This window comes from Mytilinidion resinicola, assembly GCF_010093595.1.
Source record: "Mytilinidion resinicola strain CBS 304.34 unplaced genomic scaffold BDZ99scaffold_6, whole genome shotgun sequence".
Taxonomy (NCBI): domain Eukaryota; kingdom Fungi; phylum Ascomycota; class Dothideomycetes; order Mytilinidiales; family Mytilinidiaceae; genus Mytilinidion; species Mytilinidion resinicola.
Window position 1 is genome coordinate 1,466,872 of NW_022985442.1, and position 13,432 is coordinate 1,480,303.

Here is a 13,432-nt window from a genome sequence, read left to right on the forward strand (position 1 = left end):
AGTGCCCTCGAACGCCGTTGAACCCATGCATGTATCATCCTACCTGCTCCCGAACTCAAGAAGCATTGCGGTCACTGATCGTCCATCTTCTCTTGAACCCACTCACCCGCTCGGTGTGAGCCGCAACCGGCGCCGGTCCCCACAACCCCGTGACAGACCTGCCCGCCGTCGGCAGCGGCGCCACGTCGTCGTTCTCCGACTGATTCGAGATCGTCTTCGTCAGCGCGTTACTCGGCTTCGAGTCCGGGAAGTTGAGCACCAGATCCGCGCCCGGACTCGACGAGCGCACACTCGCCGATCCGATGGTCGAGGGCCCCCGACTCCACAGCCCCGTCGTCGACATCGCCGGCGCATTCTGCGTCGCGGACGGCGCGTACAGCCTCGACGACGAGTTGGACGTCGAGCTGCGGCGCATGCTTCCCAGGGCGCTGTTGACGCCGCGGATGGGCTCGACGGCGCCGAAGGGGTACTCGGCGGGGCTGCTGATGGTAGTGGTCGAGTTGAAGCGGCGGCGGTACTCGGTTGGGCTGGACAGCATGGGCGGGGACTGGACTTCGGAGAGCTTGGCGGGGTCGGCGCCCGGGCGGAGGTGGTCGAGGGAGGCGAGGATTCTCATCTCGTAGTCTTCCGACATGCCGAGATCGAGGACTGGCGAGCGGCGGAGGTCGGGGAGGGGAGGTGAGGGGAGGGGGGACCTGTGGGTGGGGGTGTCTTTGCGGACGGCCATGGAGAGCGAGGCCATGCCGACGTCGAGGAGGACGGGCTGGTTGGAGATGGCGCCGAGGAGGGCGTTGCAGCCAGCGCCGTGGGTGACGAGGACGAGGACGAGGTCGCTGTCGTCGTCGGGCTCGTCGCCGGAGTCTCCGCCGATGGCGTCGTGCATTTTGTCTTGGTGGCTTGAGATGCCGTGCTCCTTGTACCAATCCATCATACCCGCGAGACCCTTTCGGAAGCGTTTGTGCATGGTGCTCCATTCGTCCCCGTATTCGCCTCCGTCGCCCCATTCTTGCGGTGCCCTCATGCTGTCCCATTGGTAATCGACGTCCACGCAGGCATCTCGCGCGTGGGCTACGTAGCCTCGAGGTATGGGATCGGAAGGCGAGACAGCGTAGGTGGGTACTGGAGGGTCGTAGATGTTGCTTGTCACCTTGTGCGAGGTAGAGAGGGGTGTCGATACTCGGTGACTTGTCCTGCTGCTTGTACTGCCAACGCTCCCCTGACTGTTTGATCGGTTGTGGTTGTGGAGAGGTAGAGCTTGGGATAAGCTACTTAGGTTCGATAACACAGAGTCGTCGGCGTGGTTTGAAGTGTGATTTGAAGGTCGTGAGCTTCCGGCCTTCCATCCACCTGGGAAGTGGCCTTTGATGCTGTGTGGGTTCTGCTGCACCTCGATGTACTCTCCACGACGAAGAAGGTCCGCCTTGGCTCCCGCGACCATCATTGTGGAGTTTGGCGGCGGTGTGATATTCTCGAAATAATCTGGAGACAGCCATTCCCCGAGGAATGCATCAATGCGTAGCATAGTCTTCTCGGGTGCCTTGCGTCTCAAGGACTTCCTGAACACGGCTAGGGCAGGATCGTCCTCGGGTTCTGGGACATGAGGCTCTGGAATAGAGGCCAGATGGGGTGACGTCGAGCCTACGGCGCGGGTCTTCGGGGACCCAGGGCGAGCATGTGGACTGCCGGAGTTCTTTGGGGACTGGCTTCGCCCTGGGACGCTGTCTGATGGAACCTGGTACTGTGCAATGCCAGCACTGATGGCAACAGACGTCTGAACACAGCGAAGGTACGGTGACGAATGGACTACGATTTTCTGCTTTCGCTTTGTAGACTTCGAGGCTTTCCCATTGGTACTTGATGTGTCCTGGGCTCCGAAGCTAAAGCTATCCAGCCCATAGGAGCTCCCGTTAGCTCCAAATCCTTTGTCCTCGCCCTCTTCTCTAGCATGAAGCAGAGCTGCTATGCGTGTTCCGAGAGCTTTTGATTGAGCCCATCCGCCGTAGGTCAAGGGAGGGTCGTAGGGGGTGGGGGAGGTAAGATGCCAGGTCTTGTCCGCAGCGTCTAGCCGAGCTCCATGCCTGCATACTGTCCATTAGCACATATTAAGTGAAGGAAGAGTGTTTCAATGATATAGCGTACCTGGCTATAATCACCACAGCTGGTCCAGTCGGCATGGTGGCGGCGCGGTGGATTACAGGCCAGCGTGGCGTAACGGGCTACAACCTAAACGCTACCTTTGTACGCCTCATGCAAAACAGAGGAGCTGCAGAGATGCGGCGGAACTATGTCAGGGCCAGGAAAAGGGTTGAAAGGGCGAGGGTTGGGGTGGTAGATGTGAATGGTGGCCAGTGGCGGTAGTTTGGAGCTCAGTTTTGCTGAAGGTTGCGGCGGCAGACCCAGTCCGTCATTCATGCGGGCTCGGTGACAGAATATGGCTGTCCGCATGATGCGAGCAGAACTTTTCAGGAGTCTATAATAGCCGACTTCATTGACCCACAGCCACGTCTAATACTACGTATAAAGCTCGACGTGGCTTTGATGGTGGTTTCTCCGGTTGCAGCACTCCCTGAAAGCTTGTCTCCCCAAGAAGCCTGTCTTGCATGTGATTCGCTCCTCGAAGGCACAATTCACTCGCTTCATGGGGCCGTTAAAGCCTATGTCGAACGTCTTGAATCTAAAATCAACTACCTACTGAGCATCGACCCAACTGGAGTCATACAGGCTCTGGACTGGAGGACCAGAGAGTGACCTCGCGTATCCTGTACTCGCTCTTCTACTTGATACCACATAGAAGAATTTAGCCAATATTGCACAGTTACTGGAACTTTTGGGTCTATGGCGAGTTCGGTCAAAGCACAGCGGCAGTTTTATCAAGTATTTGGGCCGTCCTCTTGCGCTGTTTTTATTCTTTGGGCCGCTTAACTCCGAACTTTGCTGTGCACACGCCCTCTTGTACAATTAAACGAGCCTTACATAGAGCCACCAGCAAAATCGGGAGGCTTTGAATAGAATGAGCATTGATCAGCTCTCTATTAATTTGTATTGGTGAAAGAAAGTGACCGAACTAGACACAATGCTGACCTGCGATCGTGCTGACAACGCCACTATCGCTTTACCAACTGCGATAATAGCTACATCTGCAAAGAGACCTTGCTTCTACACATATGAGGAAAGATCAGCCCTTCTTACTCAAGATTCCAAGGTTACTCAGCTTGCCGAATCGAGCATCCCGTGAAGCTCAGGAATCGCGTGGCTGAAATAGGGCTGACCGGTAGTGGAGTTTAGAGAACGTGAGTAAGCTATTCTCCAGAGCCGACCAAGTATACAACCTCGCCTTACCCGATCTCCTTCGTAGATTTGAGCGCTCCATATGCGACGATTTCGAGATGCGAACGACCATTGCGTGTGAACGGTAAGACTTCATTTTCGCACTTCCAATCGAGCGCCCATTGGTGTGGTTGTACAGCATCCCGAACCCACACCTCAAGTGCAACGGCGGCAGGCTAGATCTCGTGGGATAAGGCCTGTACTGTCAAAGCTCCTTGCATGTACTATGGTGCCCCAAAGCTTGACTCGAATCCCCTCCAGTGATGAATAGCCGTTTGGTTCTTCGCTAACGTGGCTTCACAGATGCAGGTACTACACTCGCCACTCTGGAGATCTTAAAAAAAATTCTGACCATTCCGACGCAGGAAATCAAAAGTGAAATGCATTCACGACGGGACCTCACCTTGTCAAGGCTGTGAGAAGGCTAAGCTCACGGAGACATGTGTTCTCCAGGGCCCTTTTGCCAACCGACCTCCTGGTGAGAGCCTCGTGAAATCCAAGAGAAAACCCACGCCTCTTGCAGGCACTGGAGAAGAAAGAAGACGCAAAATACCCCGATTTGAGTCCAGTACTGTCTCAGAGTTCTTTTCTTCCGTCCCGACCGGACTCATAAACGAGGCAGTTTCCATACTCCGACTCAAATTCCCCGAGTATGGATTCATCCAACCTCCCTCTCTCGAGCCCAAGCATGACCAGCCAGATATTGAAAAACTCAGGCTCCTGGCAATTCTTGCAGTCGCGTCTCGCTATATGCCCAACCAGAGTCTAGAGCAATCCGAACAGTACGCCGCATTCGTGCGACAGGACCTGTTGCTCCACGTTGCATCACCTCCACGTCTGAGTATCATCCAAGCTTTCTTAGTGCTTGCTCTCTATGAATGGGGCGAAGGCGTTGGCTACCGCGCCTGGATGTTTGCGGGTGTAGCCATTAGGATGGCGCAGTGCCTCGTCGCCACACGAGCGGAAGCATTCGTTTCTGAAGCGAAAGACAATGCAGAGGACCTCAGACCTTCGGAATCAGAAAACAGAACCCTATGGACTTGTTTCGTCATCGACAAGTTGCTGAGCTGTGGAAGACAGAGACCCGCGATGATGCATATAGACGACATATCTACACACCTACCAATAGCAGAGAGAGAATTTGCTTTCGATGTCGAGTCACCGCAGCACGTCACCTTTCGAGAGCTCCTAGACGACCCTATACTTTCTAGATCACATGGTACCATTGAGTATCAATACAGTATCATCGTTCGTGGAATCAACATCTGGGCCAAGATTCATAGCTACATCGTCAACGGCGGACGCAGGCAGCAAGGTCAAATGGACCTCGACCAGTACCCCTGGGTACCAGGCTCTTTTTGGTACAACCTTGAAAAGGAACTCTTCCGGTGGAGGGATGAGCAGGAAGACCGCCTGAAGTACCCGAGAGCACCCGTTGGAGCCCATGCTCATTTCAGACACGGAGAGATATTCGCATACATCAATCTCTTGTATTTCCTCAGGTAAGTGCTGTATCTATAGAAGACATGTCTTCAAGCCTGATCTTGTATTAGTGTCATCTTCATTCGTCGAGAATGGATACCCTTCCTGCCAGCAGCCGGTACCGGACCTAGTGGACCCCAAGACGCGCCCCATTTCAAGACGCAGGCCCCGGATGGATGGTGGGACAACAACAATCAGCTCATGTTCGATGCTTCTGTGCAGATTACCCACTTGATGCGGGACCTCAAACGGGACAACGCATCTTTGATCACTCCGTTTTCCGGCCTGTGCGTCTACACATCTGCGATCATGCACTTATATCTCGACGCTTTTCCCCTCATGAATCTTAGCAATAGCCAAAGTGCACAAGAATATGCTCGACAGAACATCGAAACGCTAGAAGAGTTCCGCGGGATGTGGAAGATCAGCGAAGGTTGGTGCAGCGTCATCGAGATAGCGAAGTCCATGTACCAGCGCATCAAGTCCGACCACAGCAGCTTTACTGGCAAGACCCGAGAAGACTTTCTGCAACTAGAGACTGCTTTCAACATCATGGGACCGTCCAAGAATAACGGCACACCTACCTCCACCACGATATCAACGGAATCGACACCACAATGTAACAACCCAGTAACGCCAAACGTTGTTCCTCCTACCAGGAATACAATGGTCTCCTACTCCGGTACGCAACCATACAACAACGCCTGGGACGGTGTCAATGGCAATCAACCATACTCTGGAATTCCTTCGGCGACATTCGACTTGCTCCAGAACATCGACAGTGACAGCTGGCGAGTGTGGTCCTTTTGGGATGACCCGAATCTTGTACCCTTCGACAACTCTCCTATAGATTTCGTTGCTGAACCTCTCCTCGATGGCTTACGGAGATGAGTATCCGGAACATGGAACCGGACCTATCAGTCATTAAATCCTCGTCAAAATGGTTGCTCGAAGGAGACCACACCGCCCCTCAGTAGCAAGGCCTTGGAGGACACTCTGTCGGCTCTCCCGAGTGCATCTCATCACGCTTCTGTCCCTTTTACCCCTAAATCGGCCAATAAGCTCAAGAGGCCCCTCCATGTACGCCAAAGAACCGAAGTAGCAACAAGAAGAACGACAGGGACTACCGCCCTGGAGGCTCGGCGTCTAATGCTCCAGACGGCAAGCTGAAGAAGAAGAGGAGAAAGGCTGCGAGCGTGGGAGCGCGAAGAGGACTCCTGGAGTGGAAGTAAGACCGGGAGCTTGACCAAGCACAAAGCACAGAGCACAAGCTTTATCACAAAGCATTATCTGAATACCTGCCCCAGGGAGCCAAAAATATCCACAAGGCAGGCCTCCAAACCGGCCAGCCTCGTTCGACCCCTGCAAACCCTATGCCCAGATTCCGGCTAGATGTAACATGGTTACCCCCAAAGCCAGACAACCCTCCTAAGCAATCGAAGCTCACGCTACTACCACCCTCCACGCACAGCCCCTAGCCAAAGCCTCGATTCCCCACTCCCAAATACCCACAAGCCTGTGTGCTGTACGTACGCAACGCTCAGCCGCACTCGAAGCCCCGCGCCCCCTACATGACGTTCGCCATCTCTTTGCTGACCAAGCCCGGCCAAGCCTTGCGAGGCGAACCTCGTCAGCTCACGGTCCCGAGGAGACACAGCTGCCTCGCCAAGCACCGCTCTGCCTGCCATGGCGCCAGCAGCTAGCGGACCGCTGGAATAAGGTCTGTTAAGAGTCTGACGGGTAGCCTTAGGGTTGTTGGCGTGTGCAGAGGTGAGAACCTTAATGTGTCATCGCACGAAGCGCGGGGGGGTGGATAGAGTGAGAGGGTCTTGGACAGCATCGAAGAGGAAAAAAGAATTGAGTTGTAGAAGAAAGCGCTTGTAGAACCAAACTCTAGGGCTTCGTTCGGCGGAGGAGCAGTCTAGGGGTCTTGAAAATCAAACATATTCTCTCGAGGTACATTTAACGTGCTACACACATGCCCACGTACCAAAACCCCACCGTCTAACTCCATAGTCGCAATCAAAAACAGCAGACTCTCTTTCTCTCGTTTGTCCACCTTTCAGCAACCCTTCTCCCCCCTCATCCCCCTCCACCATCTCGCGCTCCGCCACAGCTCGTCGTCCACCAGGAACCAGTACTTCCGCAGCACCCACAGCTCCGGCTCCCAGCTACGCATGTCGCTCGCGCTGCCCTGGTCCAGCACGCCCGCGCCGCTGCCCCAGCACTTGAACCCGTCGGTCGTGAAGTCGCCGCACAGTTCTGAGCGGGAGACGAGGGCGGGCGAGGCGTTGAGGGCGGTGATGATGCGGTCGCGGAGGGAGGGGTAGGGGAGGCCGTCCTGGAGGGGGGGGTATTAAATTACGGTAGTGTTATCTTTGCGAACGGTGGGTGTGGATGAAGGAGGGGTTCGGGAAGAGCAGGCAGTTAAGAGAAGAGTCATATACGTACGATATACGAATGATGCGGCTGTGTTAACTGCAAAGTTGTGGGGACCAAGTCCCGTTTGACGTGCGTGTACTTTGCATACGCTTGCACCATCTGCGCGGGGTTGTTGGCATCTAGGCCCGGGATGTAGACGGGGCTGACGGCGTCGTAGTCGAGGTACTGCAGCATGTCGAAGCCCAGCTGGCGCGCGTTCACGTGCAACGCGGTGAAGAAGTTATACTGATGGAGCCGCATGGACATGGGACCGGTGGGGGAGGTATCCGCGGCCCCCGCAGCTCGCCGTAGCTGGTGGCCGAGCAAATTATTTGGCTTTGCGAGATTGGGGCTTTCGGAACCGCAGCGCGGCCGGGTGCGGCGTCTTTTGCTGTTCGAAGCAACGCGCGAGACAAGCGTTGGCAGGAGCTCTTCCGACTCGAGGACAGTACAAGTCTCTTCGATGAAACCGTCGATTAGAAGGCCTTGCTTGATGACTTCTTGGATCAGATTTTGCTTTGTGTGTAACGGCAGGCGGTTGTAGCGTTTCGTCAGGTCTTTCACGAGCTTCTGAAACTCTCCACCTCGGGGGTCGGCCAATGGAAGCGCGGACTTCGTTCCTGCGTCCAAATAAGCTTGGGGGTAGGCAGGGAGACTGTAGAGACTGCATACAGCGTTAGGAGTGTTGGTTCCACTCCCTAAATGCAGGCCATCCAATGGCAGGTTACCATCCGCGTTAAAAGCGAGCTCGGAGGCCGAATCTGTAGCTGCCTGGTAGCTAATCATAGGTGGGTCTTGATGAAAGAAGGGCTCGCGAGGGTAGTATGGCACTGATGGGATCCAAGGGTGGTGGGCCCAGGGTTCTGCGTAGCTTTCGACTTCGTGGCTTTGACCTGCATAGGATTCTGGAAGCCAGGCAGGGTCTGGGCCGTCGTAAGTCTGTGGACATATATGTCCCAACGGTGGCTCATGATAGCCAGCCGTAACAGGCACCGATCCCGGCTGGATGTAGTCGTCCCCGGACAGGGGCTCTAGTGGTAAAGAGCGAAGATAGGGAGATATATCGTGACCAAGTTCGAGGGAGAATTGACCATCGAGAGACGGTTCTGGAGATCCCGCAGAAGAGCCCGGGCCACTCGATGATGGGTCGTTGTCAAGAAGCTGTTCTAAAAACTGGAGCTTCCTCTTCCGCTTTTCGCCTGCGAAAGCCAGCTGAATCAGTACAGACCGCTAAGTAACTCAACCACGTATTGAAGCACCTACGGTAATTCCTTGAAGCGATGCGGTTCTGTTGCTTGCGTGCTTCGCTGTTGACCTTGGTAGGCTTGGGAGTCGGAGAGGCCGAGGGTCTCCTGATGTCCGTCTCTTTCGCAGGTCCTCCAAGCGTCGTTGCAGAGCGCGTTCGTCTAGGTCTATGCATGGCGTTGCTTCCTTCTTCTACCGAGCTAACTGATCTCTCCTGAATCTGTGAGTCGGTGCTCCGGGCGCTAGCAGATGCGAAATGGTTTAGCTAAGCGTGTACACGACGGTCGTTTGCTGCGAATGCTCGTAATAGTAAAAAGCGGTAGCGTGGAAGACGAAAAGATAAGGGATGCTGACGCCTCCCGCATAGCGCGTATATATGTGCTCGCAATCGGGTCATAGCGGGGATGTTAGGCCTATTGTGTGCAGGCGCTCCCAAATAAAAGCTTTATAATCTCTGCCAAATTTAGTATTAAGAAAACGGCCAAGCACAAGGCTCGCTTGGTGATGACATCCCTGGCGTGGAGTGCCCAAGCCTTGCTGCCTCATCCGGATCTTGACCCGAGCTCAGCCGAGCTACGACACCGCGGCTATTCTCCACTCGGGCTGCGGCAGTCATGCAGCTGCAATACTCCGAGCATGGTGTTCAGTGGACTGGAATCGCGATTGAAGCGTGAAGCATGCGGGAGCGGCGGGCCCCCTGCGTCCCTGGGCTTGCTGGCGTCAGCAGCCCCGATCCACGCCCACGATCGGAAACCCTGCTCATGGCGGTGACCAGCAGGACGGTAAAAGAGGGTGTGAATTAAAGCTGTCTAGGATGGTAACCTTATTTCAGCCTTGAACGGCGCGCCCGCTTGGCATCAAGAGCCCCAGGTGTTTGTGAGCTTGTCTCGAGTTGGAAAATGCTGGGGCACTATCCTGGTCCTAGCCATAGGGATGGAAAGAGACCTCATTTGCCCCCAGCTGAACATTGCTGCGGACTGATAGAGACGGTGGGAAGTACATGGAGTTTGATTTGACGAACGCTCCCGATGTGGAAAACTTAAAGAAGAGCTTATTTCGAACGTGGATATTGGAAGTAGTGTAAGGATGGCAGGTGTTCTCGAAGCTTTATACCTCCTACAATTTTCGGTAATCAGCTCCGAGGTTTTGCTATAGTATGTTTGTGGCTGCTCTTCATGATCTAGAATGACAGGCCATCAGATGGAGTTTGCGGGTCAACATGAACTCTCACTATTCATAGTCCGTATACTACAAAGGTAAGCCTGTGTCCATCATTCAGTATACTCAAAGCTAGTCAAATGGATCGTCGCGCCATTGCAGCATTCGATGATTAATAATCGGCATAGTCCAGATCCTGACATCGCTAGGGTACGCGTCTGCTGACATGATAGGAGATATGCGGGCTTCTTGGTCATTTTAGTGTTACGGTGAAGCAGGGCAAGTAGAGATGAGGTGTTGTTGTATGAGGAAGCTTGGCATGCAAGGGGCAACACAAATTTATGAACAAGCAGAGACGGGTGTCTATTTTTCACCACTTCTATTCATAGACTCGAAAATGACCTTCTTAGCAAGCTAGACGATAGGAGCAAATACCAAAGTTGGAATGGAATAGTTGTGTCGTTGTAGAGCTATTGGCTCTCACATAGGGCCGTCAAAGAGCGAAATGCGTAGTATCAACTGTGTCATTCCTTCTCAAGGGTAGCAAAAGGTCATTTTCCATTATGGATCTCGATTGTTAGCCTGATCTCAAAGTTGACCATTACACTCAAAGTTAGAACCAGAAACATGTCTGCTGTTTCATTGGTCGAAAAGCGGAAAAGTGTAAGCACGGAGCGTCTGGCATCCAATTCGCCCGGCAAACTTGGTACTGTGTATGTATGGCGCATCTACCTATGTAAACCCCTATTGAACGGAACCTTGCATCTTATCTACACATGTCCACTAACCTTCCTTAGTACATCGCACACTCTGCTCAGGGAAGGGTTCTCTTACGTAAAAGACGCGCATCCTCTTCGAGGCTGTCTCAGTCATGCTTGCGCGTCGAACTCCCGTCCGTTTGTTCCTAGCCTCTGGAATAGGATTCTTCGTTCTTTGCTACTTATATATGTCGCGTCCACAAACCTCGACAGAGATTGAACTTGGAAGGTTTGAAAATGAGCCCAAGACCAATGAGATAAAGCAATTCGAGAAAGAGCTAGTGGTTGCGAGCCTTCGTGGAGATGACACTTCGTGGCTGGACGATTTCTTTCCCGATTGGATAAAAAGCGTTTACGTGGCCAACGACAATACCGCGCCGCTCACCGTTCCCGTAAACAAAGGCAGAGAAGCCATGGTTAGTACTATGAATGAAGTTGATGAGACAATTATTCATATTAAATCCTATATAGGCATATCTTACGTACGATGCATCTCTTTAGTTCTATTTAATTTGAGGAAGTCGTCTCATTCCATGTTGATAGATACATCATAGACCGCTACGAGGATCTCCCAGACGTCGTTATCTTCATTCATAGTCTGCGTTACCAGTGGCACAATGAGGATCCCATGTATGGTAAGTAAAACATATTCAGACTACTCCTGCACCCATCTGACAACTAGTAGACGGCGTTCCGGTCCTCCTCAACCTCCAACTTAATCACGTGAAAAAACGGGGTTATGTCGCTCTTCGCTGCTCCTGGACTATGGGCTGTCCTTCCGAACTGCACCCATTAAAGCTAAGCTCAGATACTGATGATCGATCTAAGAGTGAAGCAGCATATGCTGCCGTCTTCAAAACTCTGTTTCCTAACTCGACAGTCCCCGAGGTAGTTGGAGCTCACTGCTCCTCGCAATTCGCTGTATCTCGCGAGCGAGTTCGCGAAACGTCGAAGGCGGAATACGAACACATCCGAAAATGGCTTTTGGAAACCGACTTGGAAGATCAGATCAGTGGTAGAGTGCTAGAGTACACATGGCACAGTAAGTCGAGTAAAGCATTGGATGAGCCAAGGACGCTGATTCATGAACTCTCATAGTCATCATGCAGATGCCAGCTGTTGATTGCCAGGATGCTGGGCAGTGCTTTTGCGAAACATTCGGCCTGTGCAATCTCACGTGTACAGAGAGCGGGTGCGACAAGCGATACAAGCTGCCCTCATATTCCGTCATACCACAAGGTTGGCCCGAAGTTGGCCCTGGAAGTGAAGGGTGGCCGGAACGTGGCTGGGCGGATTGAAGAACTAAAACTTGCGATGATGTTAAGTTCAGGCTCACGGAATGGTGCACTTCGGGTGTATTATGCCTACACGCTTGGAAATCTATGGGACCTCCAATTCGCAACAGGCTTTAGAGAAGTATCGATCCAAAGGAAAGACGTGCAGTTGACAACTCACGACTCCAGGCGCGGGGTGAAAGTGTGAATAGTCCGGACTAGAGGTATCGTTGGATTGGATTGTCCTGTCGTGTCTGCAGCAGAATGACATCTTAAACGCTTTGAGATTGGGTATCATTCATGCGAAAAGATTCGTACGTATATATGGACGAGCCTCCCATAACTAGCTCTTACTTTGCACGCAAAGCGCGATGCCCCCAAGCACGAGGGCCATGCCTATCCAAGTGTCTGTGAGACGTTAGTTCGAAACCCTTTGCCCGAAGCAACAACTCGCACACACCTTTGTTTATAACCTTTCCCTCTGCCCACCACTCCCCCAGGACTGTAAACAGAAATGCCAATGAATTCGTAATCGGTACCGTGAGGCTCAGCTCTACAACTCTTATATTAGCATGCCGTCTCCCTGTTCCATTCCCACAGAACCTGACTCACCCGCCTTGCCGATCAATAAGAAGAACCATATACTTCCCGTAACGTTGCACAGTAGCGGAATCGCATACGCGGGCCGCCGCAGCAAGTCTACCACCGCCCAGAATACACCCAGTATTTTCCGCTTTAACCAGCTGTTTCGTGGATCTGTGACTGAGGGACGCGTAGGAGGCGTGTAGTTTATGGCGGCCCGTCGCATGAAGGGCGTCGTGAGACCCCATGCAGCGCCAACGAGGAGGAACCCGAGAACCCAGCGGATGATTGATGGTTGAGGCTCGGGATGGGGCGCGTCGGGGTCCATTCTCGCCGGTGGTAGAATAACGAGTTGGCCTGCGGCGACGCGGAAAGATTGGCGTGCTGTGGCGATGACTAGATAGCTATAGATGCTTCTAACGGTGTTTGTGGTGGCATCGGGAACTCAGGTGAGCGAGGCGAGTCCGCTGACTAAGCTGCATAAACCTTGGCACTCAATGTCTACCCCGGGCGTGTGTTCCCGATTACCTTATCTTTGTGTACTCTCGTAACATCAGGACACATCACTAGGCACGCGAGTTGATCCCTTAGACCTATCCGAGTATCTGTGGGGTTGAAAAGCCCGATAGCATTGTTCTAATACGCTGGTCTGCATATCACGAGGGTATAGGTACGGTGAGTTATGCTACTTGACAATCACTCTTAGAAGATCGTCAAAGTGATAGCCGTTATGGCCTCGTCTAGATTTGTGGAAGTTAGGTCATGAGTACGGTGCCCGTCGGCATGAGTCTTCGGAACCCGAATACTAGCCCTCCATAAAGGCACTACATATATTCTAGTCGGTGCCCCGGTCCAACACCACCGACATCCTCAGAACACCAGCTATTCAACATAGTACAGTGTAAATTTCCCGCGGTTCAACACCACAAACATCCTGAGACGCGAGCTATTCAACATAGTACAGTGTAAAGTTCGCGCGGTCCAACACCACCAATATCCTTAGGCACCGTCTATTCAACATAGTGTAGTGTGAATTTCCCGCGGTCCAACACCACTGACACCATCTACTCAACATAGTACAGTGTAAATTTCTTGTTCTCTTCTTGAAGCTACTGAGTCAAAAACTCTCATTGAAGCTGCGACATATAGGTGTATTTTACCTTGATTATCGCGAATTTCTGTACT

The 13,432-nt window shown here is 52.9% G+C and overlaps 5 protein-coding genes across 5 annotated transcripts; 2 read left to right on the forward strand and 3 right to left on the reverse strand.

Annotated features, from left to right (window-relative positions):
• Positions 1 to 55: 55 nt before the first annotated feature.
• BDZ99DRAFT_569195 (uncharacterized protein) lies at positions 56 to 2,506 on the reverse strand (the record flags this gene model as incomplete). The annotated part of the gene is made up of 2 exons (XM_033727856.1): positions 2,140 to 2,506; positions 56 to 2,078 (listed from the first exon to the last, which is right to left on the reverse strand). The coding sequence occupies exons 1-2, from the start codon at positions 2,172 to 2,174 to the stop codon at positions 56 to 58; spliced, it is 2,058 nt and encodes a 685-aa protein (XP_033579495.1). The 5' UTR covers positions 2,175 to 2,506.
• Positions 2,507 to 3,386: 880 nt separating this feature from the next.
• On the forward strand, positions 3,387 to 5,700 carry BDZ99DRAFT_518363 (uncharacterized protein; the record flags this gene model as incomplete). Its single annotated transcript, XM_033725283.1, has 3 exons — positions 3,387 to 3,412; positions 3,693 to 4,829; positions 4,881 to 5,700. The coding sequence occupies 3 exons, from the start codon at positions 3,387 to 3,389 to the stop codon at positions 5,698 to 5,700; spliced, it is 1,983 nt and encodes a 660-aa protein (XP_033579496.1).
• A 984-nt stretch (positions 5,701 to 6,684) lies between these two features.
• BDZ99DRAFT_558599 (uncharacterized protein) lies at positions 6,685 to 8,650 on the reverse strand (the record flags this gene model as incomplete). Its single annotated transcript, XM_033727239.1, has 3 exons — positions 6,685 to 7,150; positions 7,261 to 8,429; positions 8,494 to 8,650. 3 exons carry the CDS (start codon positions 8,648 to 8,650, stop codon positions 6,872 to 6,874), a joined length of 1,605 nt encoding a protein of 534 aa, XP_033579497.1. The 3' UTR covers positions 6,685 to 6,871.
• A 1,820-nt stretch (positions 8,651 to 10,470) lies between these two features.
• On the forward strand, positions 10,471 to 11,699 carry BDZ99DRAFT_461206 (uncharacterized protein). Its single transcript, XM_033719565.1, has 5 exons — positions 10,471 to 10,807; positions 10,863 to 10,873; positions 10,935 to 11,026; positions 11,077 to 11,433; positions 11,490 to 11,699. Exons 1-5 carry the CDS (start codon positions 10,580 to 10,582, stop codon positions 11,687 to 11,689), a joined length of 888 nt encoding a protein of 295 aa, XP_033579498.1. The 5' UTR covers positions 10,471 to 10,579; the 3' UTR covers positions 11,690 to 11,699.
• A 309-nt stretch (positions 11,700 to 12,008) lies between these two features.
• On the reverse strand, positions 12,009 to 12,575 carry BDZ99DRAFT_518366 (uncharacterized protein; the record flags this gene model as incomplete). Its single annotated transcript, XM_033725284.1, has 3 exons — positions 12,009 to 12,073; positions 12,126 to 12,218; positions 12,278 to 12,575. The coding sequence occupies 3 exons, from the start codon at positions 12,573 to 12,575 to the stop codon at positions 12,009 to 12,011; spliced, it is 456 nt and encodes a 151-aa protein (XP_033579499.1).
• Between the last annotated feature and the right edge of the window lie 857 nt (positions 12,576 to 13,432).